Source organism: Nicotiana sylvestris, chromosome 10 (assembly GCF_000393655.2).
Source record: "Nicotiana sylvestris chromosome 10, ASM39365v2, whole genome shotgun sequence".
In the NCBI taxonomy this organism is placed as follows: domain Eukaryota; kingdom Viridiplantae; phylum Streptophyta; class Magnoliopsida; order Solanales; family Solanaceae; genus Nicotiana; species Nicotiana sylvestris.
In genome coordinates, this window is record NC_091066.1 from 81,305,019 (window position 1) to 81,315,263 (window position 10,245).

A 10,245-nucleotide genomic window follows, 5' to 3' on the forward strand; every position below is an offset into this window, starting at 1 on the left:
AAAAGTGAACGGGGAAAAAGAATTCACAATGAAGTTAAATAAATTTTTCACCCAGTCAATTCACAAACTGAAGGACCGTTAGTTCAACTTGATGTACTCATGTGTATATTTAAGGGATAAATATAGGCCTAACCCCAAAGATAAGGGACAATTTTGGCTAAAAACTCTCATTGTTCACCACAAAGGATAAGGAAAAATTGGCAGAAGCTCCGAAGAAATCCTCATTTATGAAAAATGTATCTCTAAGTTACAGAAGATACCTTCTGTGATGATCTTGGCGGTATTTTGGGTGAACATGCCACTGCTGATTATCGCATCCAAGTAAAATGTAGTGAGATTTACTAGAGAAGACTACTATGGAGAAGCAAAGTAAAGCTTATGTAAGCAACGGTAATTATGGGTTTTAATAATATAAAAAAATTATTATTCAACAAAAGCAATCAACCATTCTCCACAAATGTATGTAAATTCTTCTATCCAAAAATCAAAGAAATCTAGTTCGCTAGCTTCTGCTTCTCGAATGTCTCAAAATACTACTTCATATAAATCATTCTATATAAGAGCTTCAATTTCTAAACAGCTGGTGAAAAGTAACGAGCCACACTATAGTACTTCAATTGTACTTTGCTCCTGATTTCCACGTACTTGTAGATGATTGCTACAAAATAAAAATAAAAATAGAATTAAAAGTTTTAAACATATTAACTATAGTTGCAGTATTTCTCCACACTTCTTATACAAGAAAGTCAGATTGTTAAAATACCTGTGTTGTGTTCCCAACACTTTGTAACAAGGCTAAAAGTGAGACATTTGATTCATTCATATCCAAATCAAAATCAACATCCTTACAGGAAAAAGAAAATTTAAGATGAGTTAATAATATGACAATAATTTAACATAAGTTTTACGTAAAAAGGAATGAAAGAAAACTAACTTGCAAATTAACTTCTGGTAAAGGAGATATTGCTTGATGAGGAGTGTAAGCATTGTCCTCAAACATGTTTTTTCTTGATGGTGCAACATCTTTTTGAGATTTCTCTGTGAACAAACAACTAATTAGACTGTTACAAAAAAAAAAAAAAAAGGTAAAACAAGCAAAGACTTGTATAGTAATACTTACTAATTTTCCCATTAGTCAATTGAGAAGTTTTTCTTTTTTTTGGGTTTCTCCCAATGCCGTAGAATACGCTCTTTACGAATACCTGGTGCTTTTACATAAAGAGACTCTAATACCTTGTTGTCTTCTATGTTTTTCTCACAATTTTTTGCTGAAATATGGGCAGCACTACTGTTCAATTTCTCTAAATAATCATCTAACTCATCTGAAGCATTTTCGAGATGTCTTTGAAAAATATCTCGACACTCCACACTATATTTGCTAAGATGAGTAAGATTATAACAAGTTTGCATCATACTATTGGTGTAAACAATCTCAGATTCTGAACTTCTATTCATAGAACAACTTTGGCTTGGCAAATTTTTTATTCTTTTCCTCGCATCTTTAGTCCATCTTCTCAAAATATATTCCTTAGGGATTTCACAAACTTTATTTGACGTATAAATCAACAGACAATGTGCACATAAAATACCCATAGATTCAAACTTCTTGCAAGTGCATGTCACGTGTAAAGTTGTGTGATCCAACTCAACAAACCAACTCTTACTTGAATTATGCATTTTCACTTCATATTTGGACACGTGGCCATCACAATATACTTTTGCCTCAATAAAACATGTTCCGGCTCCTTTGAGAAACTCTTTCTCAAATATGTTGTAAATCTTATGAGTGTAGACTGCAGAAATCTGAGTTAAAATTGGACTACCTTTAACAACAGGAGTAGGCTTACCCTGTTTACATTTGAAGTCCTCGTGTTCTTCACTCAAACACCACTTATTTACTACATTTTTTTCATAATTAGTCACAAATATATGCAAATAAGCGCTCAAATCTCCAAACCCATTTAGTACATGATTAGTAGATTCACTTCGAGATGTGGCTTTCAATCCAACACATCATTATTAAAAGCTGTAGACCACATGTGTCGAATATTATAAAGATTCTTCAACCACTTGTGTTCTTCTACATTGTGCATTGTAAGCATCATCTCCCATGTTTTATCAAATTCAGTAATAGAATCACATTCGGACATACACTTGTTAAAAAGTTTAGAAAAACCTTTATCATTCTTAAGTGAGCCCAAATGAGATGGAGCATTCTGAGATATATGCCATTGACATAATCTATGTCTAGTGCCAGACATCACTTCTCTAATGGCAATTGCCATTGCTTGAACTTGATCAGTTATAATAGTTTTCGGGGCAATACCTCCCATTGACTTTAAAAATGTAGAGAACAACCATTTGAAAGATTCTGCAGACTCATCAGATAAAAATGCACAACCAAAAATTATATTCTGCCAGTGATGATTTATTCCAATAAATGGTGCACAAATCATACGATACTTATTTGTTCGATATGTGGTATCAAAAGACACAACATCCCCAAATATCTCATAGTCAATTCTAGATCGACCATCTCTCCAAAAGAAATTAGCTATACGTCCTTCCAAATCAAGTTGAACATCCCAATAAAAGAGTGTCTCATTTGCTTGTCTGTTATTAAATTCATTAACAACACTTTGAGCATCCCCAGCTTCCACCTTAGATTTTATCAACTGATGTATAAAATTAAAACAATCCTTCTTTGAATAACCTAAAACATCAACCCCTCCAGCTTCTTCTGCCAAGTAAGAATAAGTTGCAGTCGGCTTTATACCAGCATTAACCATATTTTCAATCACTAGCCCTTTGGTTTTAGTTATTCAACGAGCAGATCTTAACAAGTGTCTCTTTTTCGGTGAAGCCATCTCATGATTATGCTCTTTAACAAATCTATCAACCATGAAAGGACTATTAGGAAATTGGCGCTTAAAGCTTATTATTGCAGGACAATTTGATCGTGTATCTATGTGACTACAAGATGTCTTACTGGGTTTCCTTTGCCTTTCATCCTTTTCCCCATGCTTATAGCACACGAATCGTTTTTCTCTTATCACTACACCACCTTAAAAGTAATATTGTTTATCCTTCCTTACACTGAAACCTTTAGAATGGGCATATTCACAATATAAGGTATAAGCTTCGTCCTCATCCCTAACAATTTGATCTTTCATTTTCTCCTCTAATTTAGTTATGTTATTTTCTGAAACTTTCTCTTCTTCTATTTTCTCATCATCCTCTTCATTTCTAATATCTTCTAATGACTCTTCATGACTCTCAATATTGTTTACCTTCTCAAAATTTGACATTCTGATATTCCTAAAGAAGAAATAAATTTCTGTAATACATATGACAGGATAAAAAACAGAAACATTTATACAATTATAATCGAATTTAGCCAGACTCATGTAACACAATATAAAAAGACCAAACTAATAGGAGTAACTGATAAAGGATCTAACACTTCCTCGTACATTTGTTTATTATACTCCTAAATACTACATATAGAATTTTCGTTTCTACACATTAAATGACGTAAAAAGCTTTCCTAAGTCCTAAAGTCAAACCATGAGTATTTGTTTTACCATTTTTAAGAGTACCGATACTTCTGATTTTTTCAAGTACCAAGACAAGTAAAACAACGAGGTTTTCAATCAGCGGCAATGGAGAAATAAAAACAGTGGTAGAAACAATATGAACAAAAAGTATTCTTTGAATTCTTTCAATATGCACATGTTCCTAAATAGTATGAACTAACCTGCTATATACCAATTCTTTAACTCCCAAATCAGTAGTAATCTAGAGAACTTGGAATTGAAGAGCCGCACGAATAAAAGAGAAGGCACGTTTACGGCAAACCTATATTTTGCATCATTATATTTCTGTTATTATGAATTTAATTCCTTTTTAAATAATTTTATTTATTAGAAATAAGACTCCTAATAGCCTTAGTTTATCTTTTATGGTTAACTTAACTAAGGTGGGTGTATACACCCGGTACGGGTAAGTTTTTACCAATATTTTGTGCTTCTGTCATCAAATTCAGAAAAATCTTTAATATATACTACATGCATGATAAGATATGGTAAGCTATTATAAATATGTAGTGCTTGCCCTTGAATGATTAAATTTATTCTCTAATCAGAAAGTAAATTTTGATATTGATTCGGCAATTGCATTGTTTAATGAACATTCACTTGTTGGACAGTATGGTGAGTAGACATTAGCAATATAATTAAAGAAATTACTTAAATGGCACCAGATTCAATTACTTTGCTAGAAAGGATGTCGTGTCGCAGTTACCTTGTATTTCACAATATAGCTGATAAAAGGTTTTATTTTATTACACTACTAAAATTTTGATGCTAAACTCATATACAGATTTCATAATGTTTCTACCATAAATGGAAAATGCGTAAGAGATTGTAAAGTTTAAATTGGGATAATATTTATGTTTCACCATATACAACCAAATTATTACCTCAATAAAAGTGTGAACACTATATTTCCAATTATGTGCACTTATTTATATGTTACCATGTCTGGATATGATAGATGGATTTTCTTTGTCCTAAGAGTCGGTCATGACTCATGACTAAATATATATATATATATATATATATATATATATATATAGCTACCCTCCCAAGCCTCCATATTTACTTTATTTCATACCTCTAAACTTTCACAGTTGCAAAAGAAAGTGTATTTTAGGTCTTGTCTGAAGAATGGCTAGGAAGAATATCAATGAGCGTGGAAGTTCAGTTGTTCTTCAAGAAAGGATGGAAACTTTGTTTAAGAAAGCAGAGGAGCTATCCATTCTATGTGGCGTAGAAATTGGTATTGTTGTTTTTAGTCCTCATAAAAAAAATGCTGAATATGAGTGGCCATCAAGAGACAAATTTAAACAACTCTTGATGAGGTTTCTAGATAAACCACTAGTAGAGAGGCTTAAGAAGTTGACAACACATGAAGAGTTCCTTAGGAAAGAGATAGAGAAGAATGTGAGAAAAATTGATCCGCAGAAGACTGAAGAAAAGGAAATGGAACAGTTATTTAAGCAGTTATATCATGGGAAAAAGACTGTCTTTGAACTGGATAGAAGACAACTTATAGGTGTTCGCAACTTGGCTATAAAGGCGAAAGAGAAGGCCGTTGAAAGGAGAATACGACTCCAATTACAAGATCAACGTCTTTGGTTACCAATTGATCACGTACCATTTCTAGTGGCTTCACTTAATGTTCCGGATCAACGTCTTCAGTTACCAATTGATCCCATACCACTTCGAGTTGCTCCACTTAATGTTCATGATCAACGTCAAATTCTTCAGTTACCAATTGATCACGTACCACTTCGAGTGGCTACACTTAATGTACAAGATCAGCGTCTTCACTTACCTATTGATGATCCTTTGGCACTTCGATTGGCTCCACCTAACGTACAATATCAACGTCTTCAGTTACCTATTGTTGATCCTTTGAAACTTCGATTGGCTCCTCCCTAGAATTAATGAATATGGTTAATCTCAATCAGAGTATTAGCGCAGCAACAATAAAAAGTTTATTTGTGCAACTTCATGATGGAAGCTTCATAATTTTTGCCAATAGGAAAGCATACTTGTGCAACAATCAACATATTTGATGTGTTCCATTTCTCTTTATGTACCTTTGCTTCTTTTGGTCTCTTATTTTTTTTCTATATAGCAACAACTGTCGTTCAAAAGTCACTTTAAAGTTTTAGTTTTACAAATGAAGAGTAGTGTTATTCCAATTTATGTGAACCTATTTCTTTTTTGTTCTGTTCCAAAAAGAATGACCCCTTTCTAAATTTGGTAACAATTTAACTTAAACTTACAATTCTACATTTAATGAGAAGCTTTTATAACCACACAAATACTTTGAGCCCCTTTTTGACTTGCTTAGGACCACAAATTCCAAAAATCTTAATATTTTCTTAAACTCCGTGCCCGGTCAAACAAGTTCACATAAATTGGAACAGAGGAAGTATAAATTTTCATATGCAAATTGTATGAATACCTAGTTATGAATTTTCAAATGCAAATTGGCCAGATTATTTTCTTCAACAAAGAGATCGACTACATGCTACAATATTTATCTAGGAGAAACTTACATGACATGGCCATCTCAGGAGCAACACACTTTTGCAAGATTCAGTAATATATCAGAATATAAAGCAATGGCATTTTGTTGTACCTAACATGGATGATAATTAAACATCGGAAAAGGGCCAAAAATGTCCTTGAACTATTCGAAATAGCTCAAAAATAACCTCTGTTTGTTTTTAGTGCCAAAAATATCCCTGCCGTCTATGTTTTGGACCACAAATGCCCCTAAGCCGTTAGTCTTGCCATTGAAGCTGACATGACAGTCCAACTAAGTTAGATTTGCTTACATGGCCATCCACCTAAGCAATCTAGCATGGCAAAACTATTTTTCCGGAAATTTTTATTAAAATACAAAATCAACATTTATTTCGAAAAAAGTAAAAAATATTCAGAAAAATTATTTATTTTGGATTTTTTTTATTAAAATACAAAATCAACACTTATTCCGAAAATAGTAAAAAGATTCCGGAAAAATTATTCTTGATTGGCTTTATGATTTGATTAAAAAAACTCCATTGTTCTCTTTTGTGAATTTATGATTAGTTTGATCTAAAATTTTAGATACTTATCAGTTATAGCTTCACAAAAGGCACACTTTTACTATAAGTATCAATTGGTTCATCCGAAGTTCTTATAATTTATGGAGTTTTCAAATTTTCAAAAATTCCGAAATTTAACTTTAAGTGAAATTTAAAATTTTCATGGTCGAACACTTATTCCGAAAAAAGTAACAAATTTCCGGAACAATATATTAAAGCACGCTCCAAAATAATTTATTTTGTATATTATATATAATATTTTAATAAATAAATAATTTTTCTGAATTTTTTGTACTATTTTCGGAATAAGTGTTTATTTTGTATTTTAATAAAAAATTTCAAAATAAATAATTTTTCCGAATATTTTTTACTTTTTTGGGAATAAATGTTGATTTTGTATTTTAATAAAAAAATTCGGAAAAAATAATTTTTTCGAAAAAACAATTTTTCATGCTGGATTGCTTAGGTGGATGGTCATGTAAGCAAATCTAACCTAGTTGGACTGTCATGTCAGCTTCAATGGCAAGACTAACGGTTTAGGGGCATTTGTGGTTCAAAACACAGACGGCAGGGATATTTTTGGCACCAAAAATAAATGGAGGATATTTTTGAGCTATTTCGAATAGTTTAAGGACATTTTTGGCCCTTTTCCGATTAAACATCCTACATGATATTGAGATGTATCTTAAAACTACAATATTATCTTGTTATAATCCCAGGCACTTCAAATGATTACTAATTGTTTTTTTTTTGTTTTTTTGTGTGGCTAAAACGACGAGATATATATTAAGCGTGAAATTAAAAGGAATTGTTACAACATGGGACCAATTTGAACGATGTGGTTCCTAACAAGTCTTTGCGGTAATTAAGGAAAGCAAATAAAGGCATTGTGCTCCAAAATGTGTCTTCACGTTCAACATATCCTTCCAACATCTGTGTGCTTGCATAATGTGCTAGCGCGACTACTAATTGTTATGCATGCTAGAACTTATTAATCATGTGGATATGGATTATCTTTTCTTTTCTTTTTTTAATGTTGCTCAAGGTCATGTTTTTACTCATCTGGTCGACAAAACATTAATCAGCTAGCTGATATTCACAAATTAGTGAGAAAGAAGTTATGAGTTAATTTAAAGTAGATATATTAGACATGATCTCCCTATGTTATTTTCCTTCTTAATTTCAATTTAAAATATTCCATGTGCATAAATTTATAACCACTGTTAACTTGTTATAAATAGTGGAAGAACGAAGCATCGTGTTTCTCCTTTCATGCTGTAATAATTCAAATCATTTATAATTGTACCATTCCATTAGAAAATTAACAAATACGAATATCCAATACCATCTTATGTTTCCTAAGCTTTTGTAATTCAATCATCAAATTGAGAAATTACTTTAATTCTACGTGATTAAATATGGTAAGCTATTATATAAATGTATGCAGCACTTAGCTTTACATGATTAAATATTCACTAATCAGAAAGTAAACTTTGAAATTTATTTGGCAATTGTTTTTAACCTAAAATTAACTTTATAGGTAAAGTTAATTAAATTTATAATTGTAGGTCACAATAACCGGATTGACCCACTTTCTCAAATATAAATTACAAGAGTTATTAATAATTGCGAATAAGAAAATCAAATATAAATTAAAAAAAAAAAGAAGAAAGAATTCTTATTAATAAAGCTAGATCCTCTTCCTATAGACCACGTTCCGATTTACTTGAGTACAGTGATAGTGATAGAGAGAGTTGTAAAATGACTATTTCATATGGGATACAACGTGGGAGAAGTAGGGACTTAAATAGCAAAATTATCCATAACCATTGCCCTAATATCTCACCTTCCTGTTACCCCACTTAACTGTGTTTTTTGCATGTCAAGTTGAGGATGAGTTATATACTAAATTCCTTTTTTACTCGGGATTAAACGATTCCTCTTTTATTTATACTCGTGAATATTCTCGGAAAGTAATTTCGATAAGAATGGTCCAGATATAGAATGATTCTCGGCTTGGATGGTCTTGGACTTATCCTTTCCACGACCTTCTAACATCACTAAAAAAAACTGAAATTAGCTACGAACGCCATCTTTAATCTACTGCTAAATCGCTTGTAGTTAGCAGAATTTATTGATAATCTGTCGCTAAGTCATCGCTAAATGAGATTAGCGACAAATTTTTCCGTTTAGCTACAGAACTTGTCCGTCGCTAAAACCAAATTTTTTAGTAGTGCATAGTGTGATAATTCTTAAGATGTCTTAAGATTTTATTGGTCGGGTGAGTCCATTCTTTACTAATAGAGAAAATTTCCCCACTTTTAGAATATTCTCTAATGTATATTCGAAAAGTGGTAAGAAGCTTTGGCGGGAATTAAAAGCATGTCTGATACCTCGTTTCGAAATTTTAGTGACATGTTCGAGAAGTGAAGCGACATGCGCCGTTTTTATTTAATTGAGACGCTTAGCATGAGGTTGATTGGTTTCCATTAGTAACGGTTTCTCAAGCACTGATGTCTCTGTGACTTCGAAGTGATAGGCCCATTATAATGGTTCCATGATGACCGTTCCTCCCTCTGTAAATACGAAAACTTCAACCCTGCCTCTTCACTCCTAGTTCTCCTACGAACATGCCCCTTGCTTTCTCTTTTTCTTTTTTCTTTCTCAAATACATGGTCTACATGTATCATCCACTCTTGGGTACAAACCCGCAATTAATCCCTTGATATAGGCTCTTTGCCGTTATTTCAATGTTTGCTTGGCCCAGATAACCCCAATTGTGTAGAGGGTCGTGGCATGCTTTTGTTTCTTATCAAACTTGACTTCGGTAAATTTACTCTTTGTTACCTTCTTTATCTTTATTTTTCCATTCTCGTGTGTTTATATATAACAATCGGAAAAATTGAGTTGTCATCGACCCCGAAGATGACCATGATCGTGGGTGGTACAGAAGGTTCGTGCTCATTACCTACTCGTGAGTTGATTCAACCCTACCATCATCCATTCCTGGGAAGTGGAACTTTGTCGTAAATTTCGTTATCCACTATGAAGTATCATCTCTCTCTTATTTGTTGTTTTCTCATTTTATATCATCTCTCTTGTACCACAGCTACTGCAGAAATAATTGGAGAGGTCTCGGAATTCACTGGTTAGGTTGAAGCCATGTTGTCTTCTGCTCTTATGTAGCAAAGGACATCAAAAGTTAAGAAGCCTGGTGAGTTTTCACGATATTTGATATCTGCTCGTCTGCTTTCCCGTATACAATCTTATCTGTAATGCCCGTTGTTGTAGGACTTGGTTCAAGGAGAACTCAATCTAGAGTTTTTATTGAAAAGCCCACAATTAACGAGGCTCGGGAATAAACCTTGAGATTGGCCACTTTGAAGCGGAAGAACAAGGAATCCCCAAGTTCTGCGTTGGCGGATGATCCCACAAGAAGAGGACTATATATAGCAAGATAAAAACCAAGGGACTAGGCGATAGCTAGAGCTTTCCCTAAGCTAGTTCCACCGATACTCAGTTTCAACTTCTTGGCGAGCTTGATAACGTCCCTATCCTCGCATTGGAGGATGATGAGGGGA

At 33.0% G+C, this 10,245-nt stretch overlaps 2 protein-coding genes and 1 long non-coding RNA gene across 3 annotated transcripts; 1 reads left to right on the forward strand and 2 right to left on the reverse strand.

Annotated features, from left to right (window-relative positions):
* Positions 1-383: 383 nt before the first annotated feature.
* Positions 384-844, reverse strand: LOC104243437 (uncharacterized). Its single transcript, XR_715193.2, has 2 exons — positions 764-844; positions 384-658 (listed from the first exon to the last, which is right to left on the reverse strand). It is a non-coding gene; the product is annotated as an uncharacterized lncRNA (long non-coding RNA).
* A 1,156-nt stretch (positions 845-2,000) lies between these two features.
* Positions 2,001-2,789, reverse strand: LOC138879601 (protein FAR1-RELATED SEQUENCE 5-like). Its single transcript, XM_070159217.1, has one exon. It carries the CDS (start codon positions 2,787-2,789, stop codon positions 2,001-2,003), a length of 789 nt encoding a protein of 262 aa, XP_070015318.1.
* A 1,938-nt stretch (positions 2,790-4,727) lies between these two features.
* Positions 4,728-5,504, forward strand: LOC104243436 (agamous-like MADS-box protein AGL80). Its single transcript, XM_009798620.2, has one exon. The coding sequence runs from the start codon at positions 4,728-4,730 to the stop codon at positions 5,502-5,504; it is 777 nt and encodes a 258-aa protein (XP_009796922.1).
* The last annotated feature ends 4,741 nt before the right edge of the window (positions 5,505-10,245 follow it).